Raw genomic sequence first — 26,203 nt, 5'->3', positions numbered from 1 at the left:
TTGGGTAAGGCCTGTATGTGGCTTTGGGTAAGGCCTGTGTGTGGCTTTGGGTAAGGCCTGTGTGTGGCTTTGGGTAAGGCCTGTGTGTGGCTTTGGGTAAGGCCTGTGTGTGGCTTTGGGTAAGGCCTGTGTATCGATTTTGAGAGAAATAAGCTTTTTGTTTATTTGGAACATTTCTGGGATCTTTAATTTCATCTCATGAAACATGGAACCAACACTTTACATATTGTGTTTATATTTTTGTTCAGTGTACAAACAGGAACATGTTATGACATTATATATATTATATTATTATATCCTCATTATATATCCTCTTCAAGGCCGTAGAATGTCTGGCCAGTATAGTCTAAGTCCTTAAGGGTGGTTTGGGTTAATTTAATTAATGTTTAAACTAGGACTATTTCAAGGCTGTTAAATTTTCACTTCCAGGTTAGTTAGTTTACAGCTTGTTGATGCCCTGGCCGGTTAGTCAGGACTCAGAGATGGGTCCCAGAACAGCCACAGCCTCGATCTCCACCAGACCACCCTGCAGAGAGAAAGAGATGGGGAGAGAGAGACAGAGAGAGAAAGAAAGAAACAAAGAAAGAGCCAGAGAGGGAGTGAGAGAACCAGAGAGAAAGAGAGAGAGTGGGGTGGGTGGGTGGGATTATATCCTTCCTGTTTGGCCCTGTCCGGGGGTATCATCGGATGGGGCCACAGTGTCTCCTGACCCCTCCTGTCTCAGCCTCCAGTATTTATGCTGCAGTAGTTTATGTGTCGGGGGGCTAGGGTCAGTTGGTTATACCTGGAGTACTTCTCCTGTCTTATCCAGTGTCCTGTGTGAATTTAAGTATGCTCTGTCTAATTCTCTCCTTCTCTCTTTCTTTCTCTCTCTCGGAGGACCTGAGCCCTAGGACCATACGTCAGGACTACCGGGCATGACGACTCCCTGCTGCCCCCAGTCCACCTGGCCTTGCTGCTATTCCAGTTTCAACTGTTCTGCCTGCGTTACGGAACCCCTACCTGTCCCAGACCTGCTGTTTTCAACTCTTAATGATCGGCTATGAAAAGCCAACTGACATTTATTCCTGATTATTATTTGACCATGCTTGTCATTTATGAACATTTTGAACATCTTGGCATAGTTCTGTAAATAACCTCCACCCGGCACAGCCAGAAGAGGACTGGCCACCCCTCATAGCCTGGTTCCTCTCTAGGTTTCTTCCTAGGTTTTGGCCTTTCTAGGGAGTTTTTCCTAGCCACCGTGCTTCTACACCTGCATTGCTTGCTGTTTGGGGTTTTAGGCTGGGTTTCTGTACAGCACTTCGAGATATTAGCTGATGTACGAAGGGCTATATAAAATACACTTTATTTGATTTGAGAGCCAGAGCCAGAGAGAAAGAGAGAGAGGTTAGAATCACCATTTGGAAGAGTATTACATCTTTAATATCAAGTAGATCTGTGTGGTTATGGTGCTGACTCTGGGAGGGTTAGAGCTGTGTGGTTATGGTGCTGACTCTGGGAGGGTTAGAGCTGTGTGGTTATGGTGCTGACTCTGGGAGGGTTAGAGCTGTGTGGTTATGGTGCTGACTCTGGGGAGGGTTAGAGCTGTGTGGTTATGGTGCTGACTCTGGGAGGGTTAGAGCTGTGTGGTTATGGTGCTGACTCTGGGGAGGGTTAGAGCTGTGTGGTTATGGTGCTGACTCTGGGGAGGGTTAGAGCTGTGTGGTTATGGTGCTGACTCTGGGAGGGTTAGAGCTGTGTGGTTATGGTGCTGACTCTGGGGAGGGTTAGAGCTGTGTGGTTATGGTGCTGACTCTGGGAGGGTTAGAGCTGTGTGGTTATGGTGCTGACTCTGGGAGGGTTAGAGCTGTGTGGTTATGGTGCTGACTCTGGGAGGGTTAGAGCTGTGTGGTTATGGTGCTGACTCTGGGGAGGGTTAGAGCTGTGTGGTTATGGTGCTGACTCTGGGAGGGTTAGAGCTGTGTGGGGAGGGTTAGAGCTGTGTGGTTATGGTGCTGACTCTGGGAGGGTTAGAGCTGTGTGGGGAGGGTTAGAGCTGTGTGGTTATGGTGCTGACTCTGGGAGGGTTAGAGCTGTGTGGGGAGGGTTAGAGCTGTGTGGTTATGGTGCTGACTCTGGGGAGGGTTAGAGCTGTGTGGTTATGGTGCTGACTCTGGGAGGCTTAGAGCTGTGTGGTTATGGTGCTGACTCTGGGAGGGTTAGAGCTGTGTGGTTATGGTGCTGACTCTGGGGAGGGTTAGAGCTGTGTGGTTATGGTGCTGACTCTGGGGAGGGTTAGAGCTGTGTGGTTATGGTGCTGACTCTGGGAGGGTTAGAGCTGTGTGGTTATGGTGCTGACTCTGGGAGGGTTAGAGCTGTGTGGTTATGGTGCTGACTCTGGGAGGGTTAGAGCTGTGTGGTTTTGGTGCTGACTCTGGGGAGGGTTAGAGCTGTGTGGTTATGGTGCTGACTCTGGGAGGGTTAGAGCTGTGTGGTTATGGTGCTGACTCTGGGAGGGTTAGAGCTGTGTGGTTATGGTGCTGACTCTGGGGAGGGTTAGAGCTGTGTGGTTATGGTGCTGACTCTGGGGAGGGTTAGAGCTGTGTGGTTATGGTGCTGACTCTGGGGAGGGTTAGAGCTGTGTGGTTATGGTGCTGACTCTGGGGAGGGTTAGAGCTGTGTGGTTATGGTGCTGACTCTGGGGAGGGTTAGAGCTGTGTGGTTATGGTGCTGACTCTGGGGAGGGTTAGAGCTGTGTGGTTATGGTGCTGATTTAACAGTATAACTTTAAACCGTCCCCTCGCCCCGACATGGGCGCGAACCAGGGACCCTCTGCACCCATCAACAACTGACACCCACGAAGCGTCGTTACCCATCAAAAGCCGCGGCCCTTGCAGAGCAAGGGGAAACCCTACTTCAGGTCTCAGAGCAAGTGACGTAACCGATTGAAATGCTACTAGCGCGTACCCGCTAACTAGCCATTTCACATCCGTTACACTGACTCTGGGGAGGGTTAGAGCTGTGTGGTTATGGTGCTGACTCTGGGGAGGGTTAGAGCTGTGTGGTTATGGTGCTGACTCTGGGGAGGGTTAGAGCTGTGTGGTTATGGTGCTGACTCTGGGGAGGGTTAGAGCTGTGTGGTTTTGGTACTTACTCTGGGGAGGGCAACAACCTGGTAGGCAGCTCTGGCAGGGAAGTTTTTGCTGAAAACTGAAAGAAAAAAATAAAGTATATTGTACATACAATTTCCCCAAATCATACTGAATTAAAGTAGGCCTAATTCCAAAAATGTGTATACTGAAATTACGTTTCCAAAGAAGCAGGAAGTTCTAGATTCTGAATGACAGGAAGTAGTAACATATTTACACCTGGCTGAACGCTGGTCTAGACTCTGAATTACAGGGAGTAGTAACACATTTACACCTGTCTGAAAACCTGTCTGAAAACCTGTCTGAATGCTGGTCTAGACTCTGAATTACAGGGAGTAGTAACACATTTACACCTGTCTGAATGCTGGTCTAGACTCTGAATTACAGGGAGTAGTAACACATTCACACCTGTCTGAACGCTGGTCTAGACTCTGAATTACAGGGAGTAGTAACACATTTACACCTGTCTGAATGCTGGTCTAGACTCTGAATTACAGGGAGTAGTAACACATTTACACCTGTCTGAACGCTGGTCTAGACTCTGAATTACAGGGAGTAGTAACACATTTAAACCTGTCTGAACGCTGGTCTAGACTCTGAATTACAGGGAGTAGTAACACATTTACACCTGTCTGAACGCTGGTCTAGACTCTGAATTACAGGGAGTAGTAACACATTTACACCTGTCTGAACGCTGGTCTAGACTCTGAATTACAGGGAGTAGTAACACATTTACACCTGTCTGAACGCTGGTCTAGACTCTGAATTACAGGGAGTAGTAACACATTTACACCTGTCTGAACGCTGGTCTAGACTCTGAATTACAGGGAGTAGTAACACATTTACACCTGTCTGAACGCTGGTCTAGACTCTGAATTACAGGGAGTAGTAACACATTTACACCTGTCTGAAAACCTGTCTGAAAACCTGTCTGAATGCTGGTCTAGACTCTGAATTACAGGGAGTAGTAACACATTTACACCTGTCTGAAAACCTGTCTGAACGCTGGTCTAGACTCTGAATTACAGGGAGTAGTAACACATTTACACCTGTCTGAAAACCTGTCTGAATGCTGGTCTAGACTCTGAATTACAGGGAGTAGTAACACATTTACACCTGTCTGAACGCTGGTCTAGACTCTGAATTACAGGGAGTAGTAACACATTTACACCTGTCTGAACGCTGGTCTAGACTCTGAATTACAGGGAGTAGTAACACATTTAAACCTGTCTGAAAACCTGTCTGAAAACCTGTCTGAATGCTGGTCTAGACTCTGAATTACAGGGAGTAGTAACACATTTACACCTGTCTGAACGCTGGTCTAGACTCTGAATTACAGGGAGTAGTAACACATTTACACCTGTCTGAACGCTGGTCTAGACTCTGAATTACAGGGAGTAGTAACACATTTAAACCTGTCTGAACGCTGGTCTAGACTCTGAATTACAGGGAGTAGTAACACATTTAAACCTGTCTGAACGCTGGTCTAGATTCTGAATTACAGGGAGTAGTAACACATTTACACCTGTCTGAACGCTGGTCTAGACTCTGAATTACAGGGAGTAGTAACACATTTACACCTGTCTGAACGCTGGTCTAGACTCTGAATTACAGGGAGTAGTAACACATTTAAACCTGTCTGAAAACCTGTCTGAAAACCTGTCTGAATGCTGGTCTAGACTCTGAATTACAGGGAGTAGTAACACATTTACACCTGTCTGAACGCTGGTCTAGACTCTGAATTACAGGGAGTAGTAACACATTTAAACCTGTCTGAAAACCTGTCTGAAAACCTGTCTGAATGCTGGTCTAGACTCTGAATTACAGGGAGTAGTAACACATTACACCTGTCTGAAAACCTGTCTGAATTACAGGGAGTAGTAACACATTTAAACCTGTCTGAACGCTGGTCTAGACTCTGAATTACAGGGAGTAGTAACACATTTAAACCTGTCTGAAAACCTGTCTGAAAACCTGTCTGAATGCTGGTCTAGACTCTGAATTACAGGGAGTAGTAACACATTTACACCTGTCTGAATGCTGGTCTAGACTCTGAATTACAGGGAGTAGTAACACATTTACACCTGTCTGAATGCTGGTCTAGACTCTGAATTACAGGGAGTAGTAACACATTTACACCTGTCTGAACGCTGGTCTAGACTCTGAATTACAGGGAGTAGTAACACATTTACACCTGTCTGAATGCTGGTCTAGACTCTGAATTACAGGGAGTAGTAACACATTCACACCTGTCTGAACGCTGGTCTAGATTCTGAATTACAGGGAGTAGTAACACATTTACACCTGTCTGAACGCTGGTCTAGACTCTGAATTACAGGGAGTAGTAACACATTTACACCTGTCTGAAAACCTGTCTGAAAACCTGTCTGAAAACCTGTCTGAACGCTGGTCTAGACTCTGAATTACAGGGAGTAGTAACACATTACACCTGTCTGAACGCTGGTCTAGATTCTATCTCTTTTTACCCCACTGCTGTAGAGTACTCTTGCTAGTATTCACACTAAACTAAGGTAATGGACATGAGATGTATTCTCCGGACCATATATTAGACCTAGTACTGTGAACTTCATGGCTGGTTACAGTCGTATTGGCTGTCTGGAACCGTACAGCCAGGACCCAGGGAGAGGGTTGGGTTTCACAGAGCTTCCTTGTATCCTCTTACGCTCAGAGTCTGACACACACCAGAGTCCAGTCCCACTGTGCATCGTGATGGGACACAGACCAGAGTCCAGTCCCACTGTGCATTGCGATGGGACACACACACCAGAGTCCAGTCCCACTGTGCATCGTGATGGGACACACACACCAGAGTCCAGTCCCACTGTGCATTGCGATGGGACACACACACCAGAGTCCAGTCCCACTGTGCATCGTGATGGGACACACACCAGAGTTCAGTCCCACTGTGCATCGTGATGGGACACACACACCAGAGTCCAGTCCCACTGTGCATCGCGATGGGACACACACACCAGAGTCCAGTCCCACTGTGCATCGTGATGGGACACACACCAGTGTTCAGTCCCACTGTGCATCGTGATGGGACACACACCAGGGTTCAGTCCCACTGTGCATCGTGATAATACCCATAGAGCTGGGGTCCCATTGTGAGTCCTTTGGACAAGGAACTATGGGAAACCTAACTTAGCAAGGCAAAGACAGACAATAGGTTTAATTATAAAGGGCAGAGGTACAGCTATGCATAAATTTGAACTATAGCAATGGATTGCCCATATGTAACTGATTACCACACGTTGTACATGCAGAACACGATGGAAGTTTTCATATATTTAGCTGTTGTCCTTTCAGACATATATGAATGTGCTACTGACGAATGCTGGGTCTAAAGTCAGTATTCAATATTAGGCAGTTGACACACCGAACAAGTGGCCAACAGATCCTGAGAGAAGTGCTGTTATTCAGGGCAGAGGGCGCCATCGTGTGGACAGTTGTGGACATGCAGGACAGTATGAAGAGGTGGATTAAGGCCAAACGTTCGATGCGGACAGAGAGAGAATCTCAGTTGATTTCCTTGTGTGTTTTCAGCAGGAGGCGAGAGGATGTGAAGAAACAAATAAATATAATTGAGATTATCCCATAACTTGACCCTTAGCCCCTCACATTGTCAGGTCAAACACTTACATGTCTTATAAACATCGTTGACGTTGACAAAGTCATTAATGTCTGCCAACAGCACGGTTGTCTTGACGACTAGAAGATACAAAAGTAAAGAAGATACACATTTCAGATCTCAGGTGGAATTAATCTCATCTTTTTTTGTCTTTTACATTTAATACATGAATTCTTGTTGATCTGATGATATATATAAAAAGAGGGAGGCTTACCATTGTCATAACCACATCCAGCTGCTTTCAGGATCTCTCCCATATTGACCAGAGCCTGTTGGGTGAGGAGGTGGGGGAATGGGGTGGGAAGGAGGATGGGGGAGGATGTGGTGAGGGAGGGGGGGGGTTGGGGTGAGGGAGGGGTTTGGGGTGAGGGTGGGGATGAGGGATGGGGGAGCATGTGGTGAGGTAGGGGTTAGGGGAAGGGGATGAGGGGGGTGGGTGGGGATGAGGGAGGGGTTAGGGGGGGGTGAGGGAGGGGTTAGGGGGGGGTGAGGGAGAGGTTGGGGGTGGGGGGGGGGTGAGGGAGAGGTTGGGGATGGGGGATGAGGGAGAGGTTGGGGATGGGGGATGAGGGAGAGGTTGGGGATGAGGGAGGGGTTGGGGGTGGGGATGAGGGAGGGGTTGGGGGTGGGGATGAGGGAGGGGTTGGGGGTGGGGTTGGGGGTGGGGATGAGGGAGGGGTTGGGGGTGGGGTTGGGGGAGGGGGTGGGGATGAGGGAGAGGTTGGGGTGGGGATGAGGGAGAGGTTGGGGTGGGGATGAGGGAGAGGTTGGGGTGGGGATGAGGGAGGGGTTGAGGGTGGGGATGAGGGAGGGGTTGAGGGTGGGGATGAGGGAGGGGTTGAGGGTGGGGATGAGGGAGGGGTTGGGGGTGGGGGTGAGGGAGACGGTTGGGGAGGGGATGAGGGAGGGGTTGGGGGTGGGGATGAGAGAGGGGTTGGGGGTGGGGATGAAAGAGGGGTTGGGGGTGGGGATGAGGGAGGGGGTGGGGATGAGGGAGGGGTTGGGGTGGGGATGAGGGAGGGGTTGGGGGTGGGGATGAGGGAGGGGTTGTGGTGGGGATGAGGGAGGGGGTGGGGATGAGGGAGGGGTTGGGGTGGGGATGAGGGAGGGTTGGGGGTGGGGATGAGGGAGAGGTTGGGGAGGGGATGAGGGAGGGGTTGGGGAGGGGATGAGGGAGGGGTTGGGGGTGGGGATGAGAGAGGGGTTGGGGGTGGGGATGAAAGAGGGGTTGGGGTGGGGATGAGGGAGAGTTTGGGGGGGATGAGGGAGAGGTTGGGGGTGGGGGTGAGGGAGAGGTTGGGGAGGGGATGAGGGAGGGGTTGGGGGTGGGGATGAGAGAGGGGGTGGGGATGAGGGAGGAGTTGGGGGTGGGGATGAGGGAGAGGTTGGGGAGGGGATGAGGGAGGGGTTGGGGATGAGGGAGGGGGTGGGGTGGGGATGAGGGAGGGGTTGGGGGTGGGGATGAGGGAGAGGTTGGGGAGGGGATGAGGGAGGGGTTGTGGAGGGGATGGGGGTGGGGATGAGGGAGGGGTTGGGGTGGGGATGAGGGAGGGGTTGGGGTGGGGATGAGGGAGGGTTGGGGGTGGGGATGAGGGAGAGGTTGGGGAGGGGATGAGGGAGGGGTTGGGGAGGGGATGAGGGAGGGGTTGGGGGTGGGGATGAGAGAGGGGTTGGGGGTGGGGATGAAAGAGGGGTTGGGGTGGGGATGAGGGAGAGTTTGGGGGGGATGAGGGAGAGGTTGGGGGTGGGGGTGAGGGAGAGGTTGGGGAGGGGTTGGGGGTGGGGATGAGAGAGGGGGTGGGGATGAGGGAGGAGTTGGGGGTGGGGATGAGGGAGAGGTTGGGGAGGGGATGAGGGAGGGGTTGGGGATGAGGGAGGGGTTGGGGGTGGGGATGAGGGAGAGGTTGGGGAGGGGATGAGGGAGGGGTTGGGGAGGGGATGGGGGTGGGGATGAGGGAGGGGTTGGGGTGGGGATGAGGGAGAGGTTGGGGATGAGGGAGGGGTTGGGGGTGGGGTTCGGGTGGGGTGGGGATGAGAGAGGGGTTGGGGGTGGGGATGAGGGAGAGATTGGGGTGGGGATGAGGGAGAGGTTGGGGTGGGGATGAGGGAGGGGATGAGAGAGGGGTTGGGGTGGGGATGAGGGAGGGGTTGGGGGTGGGGATGGGGTTGGGGTGGGGATGAGGGAGGGGTTGGGGATGAGGGAGGGGTTGGGGTGGGGATGAGGGTGGGGATGAGAGTGGGGTTGGGGGTGGGGATGAGGGAGAGGTTGGGGTGGGGATGAGGGAGAGGTTGGGGGTGGGGATGAGGGAGCATAAGAATTCCTGACTAACATGACTAATGCTATAAGTATTATAATAGTACTATATGTTTTACATCTCTCCCCCCTCCACCATCTCTCACCTGTCTGACCTGACCCCCCCTCCCTCCACCATCTCTCACCTGTCTGGCCTGAGCCTGTACCCCTCCCTCCACCAGCTTCCCTGAGGCCACGTCCAGCCCCAGCTGGCCAGAGATGTACACGGTCCGATGCACCACCACCGCCTGGCTGGAGCACAAACAATTGGACATAAGTCACTCTACTAGGAAGTCCACTATGTGCAACTCAACCTGCAATAGCATCAATAACCTGAGCATGTCTACTTCTGCTGAGCTTCCCAGTAAAGCAATGAAAACAAGCAAGCATCCCAGAAAAGTGCTAAAAAATATCCCACATTAACATAAGTTATTAACATAGTTAGTTAAGTTATTAACATAAGACCACAATTAACATTGTGGTCCCGTGTGGCTCAGTTGGTAGAGCATGGTGCTTGCAACGCCATGGTTGTGGGTTCAATTCCCACGGTGGGACCAGGATGAATATGTATGAACTTTCCAATTTGTAAGTCGCTCTGGATAAGAGCGTCTGCTAAATGACTTAAATGTAAATAAGTAACTTAAGAAACAAGGTTCATGAAATCAATAATTTGCTAGAGTCATGACGTGGCCCTCTTTGGGTATAACGAGTGCCTTCCCCCTCTCTCCCACTTACACCCAGGTTCTGTTTTTTCAGGGCGTAAATTCCTGGAGGAGACTCTCTCCCTCATGCGGTATAGAGAGAGGGTTCACAGTAGAACAAAGGAACTTCTTCTACATCACAGAACTTGAGAACTGAACAATATCCATGTTTTGGAGAATGTGTAAACGGTCGGTGGAGAATCCAGCTACGACCCGGTCCGTTTTGTCTAATGTTTGTGAACTCATGAGAGACAATACAGCCACATTACCATAACTCTGTTTATACAACAGCCTCCGTTATGAGATTTGCATCTAATTATTGTATAAAATGATTGAGTAAAGATGAAACTATTTGTGTAATTATGTAATGTGATTTTAAACTGTTTAAGGAAAGAGAATCCAATTCCCTTTAAAGTTTCATTAAGTCATTGGCCCGCCCCATGAGTAGACAATGATCTGGCGTCATGTGACAGCCCCTTTCTGCTGTTCCGAATATAAACCCCACGTGGAGAAGCCCACTTCAGACCAGCTTACCTCGATTACCGAGAGGGCTAAGGTTTGAGTAGAGACCATGTGTACCTCGATTACCGAGAGGGCTAAGGTTTGAGTAGAGACCATGCATTCCTCTATTACTGAGAGGGCTAAGGTTTGAGTAGAGACCATGCGTACCTCTATTACTGAGAGGGCTAAGGTTTGAGTAGAGACCATGCATTCCTCTATTACTGAGAGGGCTAAGGTTTGAGTAGAGACCCTGTGTACCTCTATTACTGAGAGGGCTAAGGTTTGAGTAGAGACCCTGCATTCCTCTATTACTGAGAGGGCTAAGGTTTGAGTAGAGACCCTGTGTACCTCTATTACTGAGAGGGCTAAGGTTTGAGTAGAGACCATGCATTCCTCTATTACTGAGAGGGCTAAGGTTTGAGTAGAGACCCTGCATTCCTCTATTACTGAGAGGGCTAAGGTTTGAGTAGAGACCATGTGTACATCTATTACCGAGAGGGCTAAGGTTTGAGTAGAGACCCTGTGTACCTCGATTACCGAGAGGGCTAAGGTTTGAGTAGAGACCATGTGTACCTCTATTACTGAGAAAGCTAAGGTTTGAGTAGAGACCATGCATTCCTCTATTACTGAGAGGGCTAAGGTTTGAGTAGAGACCATGTGTACCTCTATTACTGAGAAAGCTAAGGTTTGAGTAGAGACCATTCATTCCTCTATTACTGAGAGGGCTAAGGTTTGAGTAGAGACCATGTGTACCTCTATTACTGAGAGGGCTAAGGTTTGAGTAGAGACCATTCATTCCTCTATTACTGAGAGGGTTAAGGTTTGAGTAGAGACCATGTGTACATCGATTACCGAGAGGGCTAAGGTTTGAGTGGAGACCATGCGTACATCGATTACTGAGAGGGCTAAGGTTTGAGTAGAGACCATGTGTACATCGATTACCGAGAGGGCTAAGGTTTGAGTGGAGACCATGCGTACATCGATTACTGAGAGGGCTAAGGTTTGAGTAGAGACCATGTGTACCTCTATTACTGAGAGGGCTAAGGTTTGAGTAGAGACCATGTGTACCTCTATTACTGAGAGGGCTAAGGTTTGAGTAGAGACCATTCATTCCTCTATTACTGAGAGGGCTAAGGTTTGAGTAGAGACCATGTGTACCTCTATTACTGAGAGGGCTAAGGTTTGAGTAGAGACCATGTGTACCTCTATTACCGAGAGGGCTAAGGTTTGAGTAGAGACCATGTGTACCTCTATTACTGAGAAAGCTAAGGTTTGAGTAGAGACCATTCATTCCTCTATTACTGAGAGGGCTAAGGTTTGAGTAGAGACCATGTGTACCTCTATTACTGAGAGGGCTAAGGTTTGAGTAGAGACCATGGATTACTCTATTATCGAGAGGGCTAAGGTTTGAGTAGAGACCATGGATTACTCTATTACTGAGAGGGCTAAGGTTTGAGGAGAGACCCTGCATTCCTCTATTACTGAGAGGGCTAAGGTTTGAGTAGAGACCATGGATTACTCTATTATCGAGAGGGCTAAGGTTTGAGTAGAGACCATGGATTACTCTATTACTGAGAGGGCTAAGGTTTGAGGAGAGACCATGGATTACTCTATTACTGAGAGGGCTAAGGTTTGAGGAGAGACCCTGCATTCCTCTATTACTGAGAGGGCTAAGGTTTGAGTAGAGACCATGTGTACCTCTATTACTGAGAGGGCTAAGGTTTGAGTAGAGACCATTCATTCCTCTATTACTGAGAGGGCTAAGGTTTGAGTAGAGACCATGGATTCCTCTATTACTGAGAGGGCTAAGGTTTGAGGAGAGACCATGCGTACCTCTATTACTGAGAGGGCTAAGGTTTGAGTAGAGACCATGTGTACCTCTATTACCGAGAGGGCTAAGGTTTGAGTAGAGACCATGTGTACCTCTATTACTGAGAGGGCTAAGGTTTGAGTAGAGACCCTGCATTCCTCTATTACCGAGAGGGCTAAGGTTTGAGTAGAGACCATGTGTACCTCTATTACTGAGAGGGCTAAGGTTTGAGTAGAGACCATGTGTACCTCTATTACTGCGAGGGCTAAGGTTTGAGTAGAGACCATTCATTCCTCTATTACTGAGAGGGCTAAGGTTTGAGTAGAGACCATTCATTCCTCTATTACTGAGAGGGCTAAGGTTTGAGTAGAGACCATGGATTCCTCGGTCATCTGAGGGAGCTAAGGTTGTAACGATTGTTGAATTCCTAACCAAACCATATGGAGCATTGGCTACACTGGTGGAAGTGGTTCAACTCTGAGACTATCGATACCGACAGAATGAGAGCAAATCTTCCATACTAATTACTAGTCTGCAGCTAGAATTTATGTCGACTTGGAATGCGAAGACCGACAACCGCCGAAACATCTATTCTATAAGAACATTTCTGAATGGAACTCTGAAGTATCCATTCTAACCACAACAGACTCCAGGGAAGCAAAGAGAAGTTCAGATGAACTTTCCAACAGAAAGACGGACGATTCCAACAGAGATCACGACGACACACTGAGCGTAAATATATATATTGATTGCAATTATTCCCGAATAAGTGAGCGTTCATGTGCAAAGGATTGGCATTTCAATTATTACAATTATCAACTGTGTCTCTTGTCTTTCCCGGCCTTCTCAGTCCACACCCACTTCCCTTATCATTTCCTTTTAACCACATATAATGTTGTTTGTTTATGCATTTCTGTGATTATTTAGTTAGTTAGTAAATAAATGATTAAGACAATTGATGTATGGATGATTCATAGTAAAGGCTGGGTTTGTGCAGATAACCAACAACTTACGATGTTTGGAAGGAGACTAACGTGAGGTAAAGAATGATTCACGAAATAGAAGACTTATTAGTCAGATATTAAAATATCTGAAAAGTAGGGCCTCCTGGGTGGCGCAGTGGTCTAAGGCACTGCATCGCAGTGCTAGCTGTGCAACCAGAGATTCTGGATTCGAGCCCAGGCTCTGTCTCAGTGGTCTAAGGCACTTCATCGCAGTGCTAGCTGTGCAACCAGAGATTCTGGATTCGAGCCCAGGCTCTGTCTCAGTGGTCTAAGGCACTTCATCGCAGTGCTAGCTGTGCAACCAGAGATTCTGGATTCGAGCCCAGGCTCTGTCTCAGTGGTCTAAGGCACTTCATCGCAGTGCTAGCTGTGCAACCAGAGATTCTGGATTCGAGCCCAGGCTCTGTCTCAGTGGTCTAAGGCACTTCATCGCAGTGCTAGCTGTGCAACCAGAGATTCTGGATTCGAGCCCAGGCTCTGTCGCAGCCGTCTGTGACCGGGAGGCCCATGGGGCGGCGCACAATTGGCCCAGCGTCGTCCGGGTTAGGGAGGGTTTGGCCGGCAGGGATATCCTCGTCTCATCACGCACTAGCTACTCCTGGTTGCCAGGTGTACGGTGTTTCCTCTGACACTTTGGTGCGGCTAGCTTCCGGGTTGGATGTACATTGTGTCAGAGTATAAACTCTGTACTCTACACCTATAACCTCTCGGCGCTCTGTAACCTCTCGGCGCTCTGTAACCTCTCGGCGCTCTGTAACCTCTCGGCGCTCTGTAACCTCTCGGCGCTCTGTAACCTCTCGGCGCTCTGTAACCTCTCGGCGCTCTGTAACCTCTCGGCTCTCTGTAACCTCTCGGCGCTCTGTAACCTCTCGGCGCTCTGTAACCTCTCGGCGCTCTGTAACCTCTCGGCTCTCTGTAACCTCTCGGCTCTCTGTAACCTCTCGGCGCTCTGTAACCTCTCGGCGCTCTGTAACCTCTCGGCGCTCTGTAACCTCTCGGCGCTCTGTAACCTCTCGGCTCTCTGTAACCTCTCGGCGCTCTGTAACCTCTCTGCGCTCTGTAACCTCTCGGCTCTCTGTAACCTCTCGGCGCTCTGTAACCTCTCGGCGCTCTGTAACCTCTCGGCGCTCTGTAACCTCTCGGCGCTCTGTAACCTCTCGGCGCTCTGTAACCTCTCGGCGCTCTGTAACCTCTCGGCACTCTGTAACCTCTCGGCTCTCTGTAACCTCTCGGCTCTCTGTAACCTCTCGGCTCTCTGTAACCTCTCTGCTCTCTGTAACCTCTCGGCTCTCTGTAACCTCTCTGCTCTCTGTAACCTCTCGGCTCTCTGTAATCTCTCGGCGCTCTGTAACCTCTCGGCTCTCTATAACCTCTCGACTCCTATAACCTCTCTGCTCCCTGTAACCTCTCGGCGCTCTGTAACCTCTCGGCGCTCTGTAACCTCTCGGCGCTCTGTAACCTCTCGGCGCTCTGTAACCTCTCGGCGCTCTGTAACCTCTCGGCTCTCTGTAACCTCTCGGCTCTCTGTAACCTCTCGGCTCTCTATAACCTCTCGGCTCTCTATAACCTCTCGACTCCTATAACCTCTCGACTCTCGACTCCTATAACCACTCGACTCTCTACTCCTATAACCCCTGACCTCCTATAACATATATTCTCTATGTAACCTCTACTCTCTACAATCTCTCTACAACCTCTCTACGCTCTACTCCTATAACCTCTCGACTCTCTATAACCTCTCGACTCTCTATAACCTCTCGACTCTCTATAACCTCTCGACTCTCTATAACCTCTCGACTCTCTATAACCTCTCGACTCTCTATAACCTCTCGACTCTCTATAACCTCTCGACTCTCTATAACCTCTCGACTCTCTATAACCTCTCGACTCTCTACTCCTATAACCCCTGACCTCCTATAACATATATTCTCTCTGTAACCTCTACTCTCTACAATCTCTCTACAACCTCTCTACGCTCTACTCCTATAACCTATGTACTCCTATAACCTATGTACTCCTATAACCTATGTACGCTCTACACCTATAACCTATGTACTCCTATAACCTATGTACTCCAATAACCTATGTACTCCTATAACCTATGTACTCCAATAACCTATGTACTCCTATAACCTATGTACTCCAATAACCTATGTACTCCTATAACCTATGTACTCCTATAACCTATGTACTCCTATAACCTATGTACTCCTATAACCTATGTACTCCTATAACCTATGTACTCCTATAACCTATGTACTCCTATAACCTATAACCTCTATACTGCTATATCCTATCTTCTCTCTATAATCTCTACTCTCTAATCCAATAATCTTTTTACTCCAATAACCTCTCTATTATAACCTCTTATTCTCTACTCCTATAACCTCTCTACTATTATAACCTCTCTACTATTATAACCTCTTATTCTCTACTCCTATAACCTCTCTACTATTATAACCTCTCTACTATTATAACCTCTTATTCTCTACTCCTATAACCTCTCTACTATTATACCCTCTCTACTATTATAACCTCTCTACTATTATAACCTCTTATTCTCTACTCCTATAACCTCTCTACTATTATAACCTCTCTATTATAACCTCTTATTCTCTACTCCTATAACCTCTCTACTATTATAACCTCTCTACTATTATAACCTCTCTACTATTATAACCTCTCTACTATTATAACCTCTCTACTATTATAACCTCTCTACTATTATAACCTCTTATTCTCTACTCCTATAACCTCTCTACTATTATAACCTCTCTACTATTATAACCTCTTCTCTACTCCTATAACCTCTCTACTATTATAACCTCTTCTCTACTCCTATAACCTCTCTACTATTATAACCTCTTATTCTCTACTCCTATAACCTCTCTACTATTATAACCTCTCTACTATTATAACCTCTTATTCTCTACTCCTATAACCACTCTACTATTATAACCTCTTATTCTCTACTCCTATAACCTCTTATTCTCTACTCCTATAACCTCTCTACTATTATAACCTCTTATTCTCTACTCCTATAACCTCTCTACTATTATAACCTCTCTACTATTATAACCTCTCTACTATTATAACCTCTTATTCTCTACTCCTATAACCTCTCTACTATTATAACCTCTTATTCTCTACTCCTATAACCTCTCTACTATTATAACCTCTCTACTATTATAACCTCTCTACTATTATAATCTCTTATTCTCTACTCCTACAACCACTCTACTCTACTCCTATAACCACTACTCTCTACTTCCATAATCTCTCTGCTCCTATAAACACTACTCTCTACTCCTATAACCTCCACTCCTATAACGCTCTACTTCGATAACCCCTCTACTCCTGTAACCCCTCTACTCCTGTAACCTCACTACTCCTGTAACCACTCTACTCCTGTAACCACTCTACTCTCTACTCCTATAACCTCTCTACTCCTATAACCACTCTACTCCTATAACCTCTACTCCTATAGCCACTCTACTCCTGTAACCACTCTACTCATGTAACCTCCCTACTCCTATAACCACTCTACTCCTGTAACCACTCTACTCTCTACTCCTATGACCACTCTACTCCTATAACCACTCTACTCCTATAACCACTCTACACTCTACTCCTATAACCACTCTACTCCTATAACCACTCTACTCCTATAACCACTCTACTCTCTACTCCTATAACCTCCCTACTCCTATAACCACTCTACTCCTATAACCACTCTACTCTCTACTCCTATAACCTCCCTACTCCTATAACCACTACTCCTGTAACCTCTACTCTCTACAATAACCTCTCCGCTCTCGCCGAGTGGCCTAACGTTACAATAATATCTAATTCATTGGGTAATTAATTATGGAATATAAATATGGATGTGTCTGTCGTGGCTGGGATCCCCCAGGTGGTGCATTCTGGGGCCAAGTGTCTGCCGTGGCTGGGATCCCCCAGGTAGTGCATTCTGGGGCCAAGTGTCTGCTGTGGCTGGGATCCCCCAGGTGGTGCATTCTGGGGCCAAGTGTCTGCCGTGGCTGGGATCCCCCAGGTGGTGCATTCTGGGGCCAAGTGTCTGTCGTGGCTGGGATCCCCTAGGTGGTGCATTCTGGGGCCAAGTGTCTGTCGTGGCTGGGATCCCCCAGGTGGTGCATTCTGGGGCCAAGTGTCTCTCGTGGCTGGGATCCCCTAGGTGGTGCATTCTGGGGCCAAGTGTCTCTCGTGGCTGGGATCCCCTAGGTGGTGCATTCTGGGGCCAAGTGTCTGTCATGGCTGGGATCCCCCAGGTAGTGCATTCTGGGGCCAAGTGTCTGCCGTGGCTGGGATCCCCCAGGTAGTGCATTCTGGGGCCAAGTGTCTGTCGTGGCTGGGATCCCCTAGGTGGTGCATTCTGGGGCCAAGTGTCTGCTGTGGCTGGGATCCCCCAGGTAGTGCATTCTGGGGCCAAGTGTCTGTCGTGGCTGGGATCCCCCAGGTGGTGTCTGGGATCCCCCAGGTGGTGCTACATATTGATAGTAGAAGAGGTGAGTTTGTCCTCCTACATTGAACACCTAGAGAAAGCTGTATAAAGAGTACCCCATGACTTCCATGTGCCAGTGCACGGAGACTGGAATATCAAGTAGCCTTAAATAACCAGGTTCCTTCTAGCTGTTATGTTCACCATGTTATGTTCAAGTAAAATGTGACTTCTCCTTTAGCCTATTGTTTTCAATTAGGTCAACCAAGTAACACATGGAACATGTCATTGTATTTCCTTTGAAGTATTAAGTATTATGACTGCACTGCATAGTTTCTGTAACAGACAACCTTAACCATTAGTTAGTGGGGTGGACCTTGATCCTCTTTTACTATCTCTGATCATGGTAACAAACTCCTTCCCCTCTTATATTGGCTCCTGATCACAGTTGCCAACTTTCAGTAAACAACTTTTATACTAGCCTTTTAGTAAACAACTTTTATACTAGCCTTTTAGTAAACAACTTTTATACTAGCCTTTTAGTAAACAACTTTTATACTAGCCTTTTAGTAAACAACTTTTATACTAGCCTTTAGTAAACAACTTTTATACTAGCCTTTTAGTAAACAACTTTTATACTAGCCTTTTAGTAAACAACTTTTAACTAGCCATTTAGTAAACAACTTTTATACTAGCCTTTTAGTAAACAACTTTTATACTAGCCTTTAGTAAACAACTTTTATACTAGCCTTTTAGTAAACAACTTTTATACTAGCCTTTTAGTAAACAACTTTTATACTAGCCTTTAGTAAACAACTTTTATACTAGCCTTTTAGTAAACAACTTTTATACTAGCCTTTTAGTAAACAACTTTTAACTAGCCTTTTAGTAAACAACTTTTATACTAGCCTTTTAGTAAACAACTTTTATACTAGCCTTTAGTAAACAACTTTTATACTAGCCTTTTAGTAAACAACTTTTATACTAGCCTTTTAGTAAACAACTTTTAACTAGCCATTTAGTAAACAACTTTTAACTAGCCATTTAGTAAACAACTTTTAACTAGCCATTTAGTAAACAACTTTTAACTAGCCATTTAGTAAACAACTTTTAACTAGCCATTTAGTAAACAACTTTTTGGTATTTTCTGTGTGTATTTTCTTACGCTGTCATGATTCTGTAATTAGTTGTGTAATTGTGAAATGCAGCACTCATTGGTCTCAATGGGACTCCCTGCTAAAAGGTTCATAACATTGTTTCTAACCCCACGTTATATAGTCATATCAGGTGTTTAATCTACTTAGAGTTTATGAAACAGTCCACAGCGATGTAGATGAGACATGCACTAAGTTGCATTCTAAAGATTTAACAGAAAACACATTGATGAATGCTTAGTAAAATATAGGTGAGGCCTACCTGTAAATCCCCTGATGAATGCTTAGTAAAATATAGGTGAGGCCTACCTGTAAATCCCTTGATGAATCCTTAGTAAAATATAGGTGAGGCCTACCTGTAAATCCCCTGATGAATGCTTAGTAAAATATAGGTGAGGCCTACCTGTAAATCCCCTGATGAATGCTTAGTAAAATATAGGTGAGGCCTACCTGTAAATCCCCTGATGAATGCTTAGTAAAATATAGGTGAGGCCTACCTGTGAATCCCCTGATGAATCCTTAGTAAAATATAGGTGAGGCCTACCTGTGAATCCCCTGATGAATGCTTAGTAAAATATAGGTGAGGCCTACCTGTGAATCCCCTGATGAATCCTTAGTAAAATATAGGTGAGGCCTACCTGTAAATCCCCTGATGAATGCTTAGTAAAATATAGGTGAGGCCTACCTGTAAATCCCCTGATGAATGCTTAGTAAAATATAGGTGAGGCCTACCTGTAAATCCCCTGATGAATCCTTAGTAAAATATAGGTGAGGCCTACCTGTAAATCCCCTGATGAATGCTTAGTAAAATATAGGTGAGGCCTACCTGTGAATCCCCTGATGAATGCTTAGTAAAATATAGGTGAGGCCTACCTGTAAATCCCTTGATGAATCCTTAGTAAAATATAGGTGAGGCCTACCTGTAAATCCCTTGATGAATCCTTAGTAAAATATAGGTGAGGCCTACCTGTAAATCCCTTGATGAATGCTTAGAAAAATATAGGTGAGGCCTACCTGTAAATCCCTTGATGAATGCTTAGTAAAATATAGGTGAGGCCTACCTGTAAATCCCCTGATGAATGCTTAGTAAAATATAGGTGAGGCCTACCTGTAAATCCCCTTGATGAATCCTTAGTAAAATATAGGTGAGGCCTACCTGTAAATCCCTTGATGAATCCTTAGTAAAATATAGGTGAGGCCTACCTGTAAATCCCCTGATGAATGCTTAGTAAAATATAGGTGAGGCCTACCTGTAAATCCCCTGATGAATCCTTAGTAAAATATAGGTGAGGCCTACTTGTAAATCCCCTGATGAATGCTTAGTAAAATATAGGTGAGGCCTACCTGTAAATCCCTTGATGAATCCTTAGTAAAATATAGGTGAGGCCTACCTGTAAATCCCCTGATGAATGCTTAGTAAAATATAGGTGAGGCCTACCTGTAAATCCCTTGATGAATGCTTAGTAAAATATAGGTGAGGCCTACCTGTAAATCCCTTGATGAATCCTTAGTAAAATATAGGTGAGGCCTACCTGTAAATCCCTTGATGAATCCTTAGTAAAATATAGGTGAGGCCTACCTGTAAATCCCCTGATGAATGCTTAGTAAAATATAGGTGAGGCCTACCTGTAAATCCCCTGATGAATCCTTAGTAAAATATAGGTGAGGCCTACCTGTAAATCCCCTGATGAATCCTTAGTAAAATATAGGTGAGGCCTACCTGTAAATCCCTTGATGAATCCTTAGTAAAATATAGGTGAGGCCTACCTGTAAATCCCCTGATGAATCCTTAGTAAAATATAGGTGAGGCCTACCTGTAAATCCCTTGATGAATCCTTAGTAAAATATAGGTGAGGCCTACCTGTAAATCCCCTGATGAATGCTTAGTAAAATATAGGTGAGGCCTACCTGTAAATCCCCTGATGAATCCTTAGTAAAATATAGGTGAGGCCTACCTGTAAATCCCCTGATGAATCCTTAGTAAAATATAGGTGAGGCCTACCTGTAAATCCCCTGATGAATCCTTAGTAAAATATAGGTGAGGCCTACCTGTAAATCCCCTTGATGAATGCTTAGTAAAATATAGGTGAGGCCTACCTGTAAATCCCTTAATGAATCCTTAGTAAAATATAGGTGAGGCCTACCTGTAAATCCCCTGATGAATGCTTAGTAAAATATAGGTGAGGCCTACCTGTAAATCCCATGATGAATGCATAGTAAAATATAGGTGAGGCCTACCTGTAAATCCCTTGATGAATGCTTAGTAAAATATAGGTGAGGCCTACCTGTAAATCCCTTGATGAATGCTTAGTAAAATATAGGTGAGGCCTACCTGTAAATCCCCTGATGAATGCTTAGTAAAATATAGGTGAGGCCTACCTGTAAATCCCTTGATGAATCCTTAGTAAAATATAGGTGAGGCCTACCTGTAAATCCCTTGATGAATGCTTAGTAAAATATAGGTGAGGCCTACCTGTAAATCCCTTGATGAATCCTTAGTAAAATATAGGTGAGGCCTACCTGTAAATCCCTTGATGAATGCTTAGTAAAATATAGGTGAGGCCTACCTGTAAATCCCTTGATGAATCCTTAGTAAAATATAGGTGAGGCCTACCTGTAAATCCCCTGATGAATGCTTATTAAAATATAGGTGAGGCCTACCTGTAAATCCCTTGATGAATCCTTAGTAAAATATAGGTGAGGCCTACCTGTAAATCCCTTGATGAATCCTTAGTAAAATATAGGTGAGGCCTACCTGTAAATCCCCTGATGAATCCTTAGTAAAATATAGGTGAGGCCTACCTGTAAATCCCTTGATGAATCCTTAGTAAAATATAGGTGAGGCCTACCTGTAAATCCCCTGATGAATCCTTAGTAAAATATAGGTGAGGCCTACCTGTGAATCCCCTGATGAATGCTTAGTAAAATATAGGTGAGGCCTACCTGTAAATCCCTTGATGAATCCTTAGTAAAATATAGGTGAGGCCTACCTGTAAATCCCCGGATGAATCCTTAGTAAAATATAGGTGAGGCCTACCTGTAAATCCCTTGATGAATCCTTAGTAAAATATAGGTGAGGCCTACCTGTAAATCCCCTGATGAATCCTTAGTAAAATATAGGTGAGGCCTACCTGTAAATCCCCTGATGAATGCTTAGTAAAATATAGGTGAGGCCTACCTGTAAATCCCTTGATGAATGCTTAGTAAAATATAGGTGAGGCCTACCTGTAAATCCCTTGATGAATCCTTAGTAAAATATAGGTGAGGCCTACCTGTAAATCCCTTGATGAATCCTTAGTAAAATATAGGTGAGGCCTACCTGTAAATCCCTTGATGAATGCTTAGTAAAATATAGGTGAGGCCTACCTGTAAATCCCCTGATGAATCCTTAGTAAAATATAGGTGAGGCCTACCTGTAAATCCCTTAATGAATCCTTAGTAAAATATAGGTGAGGCCTACCTGTAAATCCCCTGATGAATGCTTAGTAAAATATAGGTGAGGCCTACCTGTAAATCCCTTGATGAATCCTTAGTAAAATATAGGTGAGGCCTACCTGTAAATCCCTTGATGAATGCTTAGTAAAATATAGGTGAGGCCTACCTGTAAATCCCTTGATGAATGCTTAGTAAAATATAGGTGAGGCCTACCTGTAAATCCCTTGATGAATGCTTAGTAAAATATAGGTGAGGCCTACCTGTAAATCCCTTGATGAATCCTTAGTAAAATATAGGTGAGGCCTACCTGTAAATCCCTTGATGAATGCTTAGTAAAATATAGGTGAGGCCTACCTGTAAATCCCTTGATGAATCCTTAGTAAAATATAGGTGAGGCCTACCTGTAAATCCATTGATGAATGCTTAGTAAAATATAGGTGAGGCCTACCTGTAAATCCCTTGATGAATCCTTAGTAAAATATAGGTGAGGCCTACCTGTAAATCCCCTGATGAATGCTTATTAAAATATAGGTGAGGCCTACCTGTAAATCCCTTGATGAATCCTTAGTAAAATATAGGTGAGGCCTACCTGTAAATCCCTTGATGAATCCTTAGTAAAATATAGGTGAGGCCTACCTGTAAATCCCCTGATGAATCCTTAGTAAAATATAGGTGAGGCCTACCTGTAAATCCCTTGATGAATCCTTAGTAAAATATAGGTGAGGCCTACCTGTAAATCCCCTGATGAATCCTTAGTAAAATATAGGTGAGGCCTACCTGTAAATCCCCTGATGAATGCTTAGTAAAATATAGGTGAGGCCTACCTGTAAATCCCCTTGATGAATGCTTAGTAAAATATAGGTGAGGCCTACCTGTAAATCCCTTGATGAATCCTTAGTAAAATATAGGTGAGGCCTACCTGTAAATCCCTTGATGAATGCTTAGTAAAATATAGGTGAGGCCTACCTGTAAATCCCCTGATGAATGCTTAGTAAAATATAGGTGAGGCCTACCTGTAAATCCCTTGATGAATCCTTAGTAAAATATAGGTGAGGCCTACCTGTAAATCCCTTGATGAATCCTTAGTAAAATATAGGTGAGGCCTACCTGTAAATCCCCTGATGAATCCTTAGTAAAATATAGGTGAGGCCTACCTGTAAATCCCCTGATGAATCCTTAGTAAAATATAGGTGAGGCCTACCTGTAAATCCCCTGATGAATCCTTAGTAAAATATAGGTGAGGCCTACCTGTAAATCCCCTGATGAATGCTTAGTAAAATATAGGTGAGGCCTACCTGTGAATCCCCTGATGAATGCTTAGTAAAATATAGGTGAGGCCTACCTGTAAATCCCCTGATGAATGCTTAGTAAAATATAGGTGAGGCCTACCTGTAAATCCCCTGATGAATGCTTAGTAAAATATAGGTGAGGCCTACCTGTAAATCCCCTGATGAATGCTTAGTAAAATATAGGTGAGGCCTACCTGTAAATCCCCTGATGAATGCTTAGTAAAATATAGGTGAGGCCTACCTGTAAATCCCTTGATGAATCCTTAGTAAAATATAGGTGAGGCCTACCTGTAAATCCCTTGATGAATCCTTAGTAAAATATAGGTGAGGCCTACCTGTAAATCTCCTGATGAATCCTTAGTAAAATATAGGTGAGGCCTACCTGTAAATCCCCTGATGAATGCTTAGTAAAATATAGGTGAGGCCTACCTGTAAATCCCCTGATGAATCCTTAGTAAAATATAGGTGAGGCCTACCTGTAAATCCCCTGATGAATGCTTAGTAAAATATAGGTGAGGCCTACCTGTAAATCCCTTGATGAATCCTTCGTAAAATATAGGTGAGGCCTACCTGTAAATCCCTTGATGAATCCTTAGTAAAATATTGGTGAGGCCTACCTGTAAATCCCTTGATGAATCCTTAGTAAAATATAGGTGAGGCCTACCTGTAAATCCCTTGATGAATCCTTAGTAAAATATAGGTGAGGCCTACCTGTAAATCCCCTGCCTTATAGGTGCTTTGGGAGTATAAGGAAAGAGTTTCTGAACAGCAGCCATCGTGTCCAGAGTAAGTCAGTCACAGAAGTCAGCTTGGGACAAAGTGAAGTGAACCGCTGTCCAGGAAAACCTTTGACTCGACAAACACTGCTGGGGCAAAGTACCTGCTGTGGCTGGCATCACGCTAATGGTGCTACAAGCTAGGGGCGGAGGAGGCCAAGTGCTTTGGCTGGTGGAAAAGTGCAAGAGAAATCCAAATCACTAGTGCAGGATGATTGGAGACTGGGATATGGTATCATTACTATGGATTGGAGACTGTTGGAGACTGGGATATGGTATCATTACTATGGATAGGAGACTGGGAAATGGTATCATTACTATGGATAGGAGACGGTATCATTACTACGGATAGGAGACTGGGATATGGTATCATTACTACAGATAGGAGACTGGGATATGGTATCATTACTACAGATAGGAGACTGGGATATGGTATCATTACTACAGATAGGAGACGGTATCATTACTACGGATAGGAGACTGGGATATGGTATCGTTACTACGGATAGGAGACGGTATCATTACTACGGATAGGAGACTGGGATATGGTATCATTACTACAGATAGGAGACGGTATCATTACTACGGATAGGAGACTGGGATATGGTATCATTACTATGGATTGGAGACTGGGATATGGTATCATTACTAAGGATTGGAGACTGGGATATGGTATCATTACTATGGATAGGAGACTGGGATATGGTATCATTACTACGGATAGGAGACTGGGATATGGTATCATTACTATGGATTGGAGACTGGGATATGGTATCATTACTATGGATTGGAGACTGGGATATGGTATCATTACTATGGATTGGAGACTGTTGGAGACTGGGATATGGTATCATTACTATGGATTGGAGACTGGGATATGGTATCATTACTACGGATAGGAGACTGGGATATGGTATCATTACTATGGATTGGAGACTGGGATATGGTATCATTACTATGGATTGGAGACTGTTGGAGACTGGGATATGGTATCATTACTATGGATTGGAGACTGGGATATGGTATCATTACTATGGATTGGAGACTGGGATATGGTATCATTACTACGGATAGGAGACTGGGATATGGTATCATTACTATGGATTGGAGACTGGGATATGGTATCGTTACTATGGATTGGAGACTGTTGGAGACTGGGATATGGTATCATTACTACGGATTGGAGACTGTTGGAGACTGGGATATGGTATCATTACTACGGATTGGAGACTGTTGGAGACTGGGATATGGTATCATTACTATGGATTGGAGACTGGGATATGGTATCATTACTATGGATTAGAGACTGGGATATGGAATCATTACTACGGATAGGAGACTGGGATATGGTATCATTACTATGGATAGGAGACTGGGATATGGTATCATTACTATGGATTGGAGACTGTTGGAGACTGGGATATGGTATCATTACTATGGATTGGAGACTGTTGGAGACTGTGATATGGTATCATTACTACGGAGAGGAGACTGGGATATGGTATCATTGCTATGGATTGGAGACTGTTGGAGACTGTGATATGGTATCATTACTACGGATTGGAGACTGTGATATGGTATCATTACTATGGATAGGAGACTGGGATATGGTGTCGTTACTACGGATTGGAGACTGGGATATGGTATCATTACTACGGATAGGAGACTGGGATATGGTATCATTACTACGGATAGGAGACTGGGATATGGTATCATTACTATGGATTGGAGACTGGGATATGGTATCGTTACTATGGATTAGAGACTGGGATATGGTATCATTACTACGGATAGGAGACTGGGATATGGTATCATTACTATGGATTGGAGACTGTTGGAGACTGGGATATGGTATCATTACTATGGATAGGAGACTGGGATATGGTATCATTACTATGGATTGGAGACTGTTGGAGACTGGGATATGGTATCATTACTACGGATAGGAGACTGGGATATGGTATCATTACTATGGATTGGAGACTGTTGGAGACTGGG

General features: G+C 45.4%; 1 protein-coding gene, 1 long non-coding RNA gene and 1 other non-coding gene across 3 annotated transcripts; 1 reads left to right on the top strand and 2 right to left on the bottom strand.

The window, feature by feature from the left end:
• Positions 1 to 213: 213 nt before the first annotated feature.
• Positions 214 to 24,293, bottom strand: LOC129830623 (2-iminobutanoate/2-iminopropanoate deaminase-like). The gene is made up of 6 exons (XM_055893187.1): positions 24,141 to 24,293; positions 9,223 to 9,328; positions 6,998 to 7,052; positions 6,795 to 6,863; positions 3,137 to 3,192; positions 214 to 526 (listed from the first exon to the last, which is right to left on the bottom strand). Exons 1-6 carry the CDS (start codon positions 24,203 to 24,205, stop codon positions 470 to 472), a joined length of 408 nt encoding a protein of 135 aa, XP_055749162.1. The 5' UTR covers positions 24,206 to 24,293; the 3' UTR covers positions 214 to 469.
• On the bottom strand, positions 3,243 to 5,753 carry LOC129830626 (uncharacterized). The gene is made up of 3 exons (XR_008755584.1): positions 5,581 to 5,753; positions 3,406 to 5,081; positions 3,243 to 3,350 (listed from the first exon to the last, which is right to left on the bottom strand). It is a non-coding gene; the product is annotated as an uncharacterized LOC129830626 (long non-coding RNA).
• On the top strand, positions 9,559 to 9,631 carry trnaa-ugc (transfer RNA alanine (anticodon UGC)). The gene has a single exon. It is a non-coding gene; the product is annotated as a tRNA-Ala (tRNA).
• Positions 24,294 to 26,203: the final 1,910 nt, after the last annotated feature.

Source organism: Salvelinus fontinalis, chromosome 32 (genome assembly GCF_029448725.1).
Source record: "Salvelinus fontinalis isolate EN_2023a chromosome 32, ASM2944872v1, whole genome shotgun sequence".
NCBI classification, from domain to species: Eukaryota; Metazoa; Chordata; class Actinopteri; order Salmoniformes; family Salmonidae; genus Salvelinus; species Salvelinus fontinalis.
Note: the sequence above shows the minus strand (reverse complement) of the source record. Positions and strands in the feature narration are given on the sequence as shown.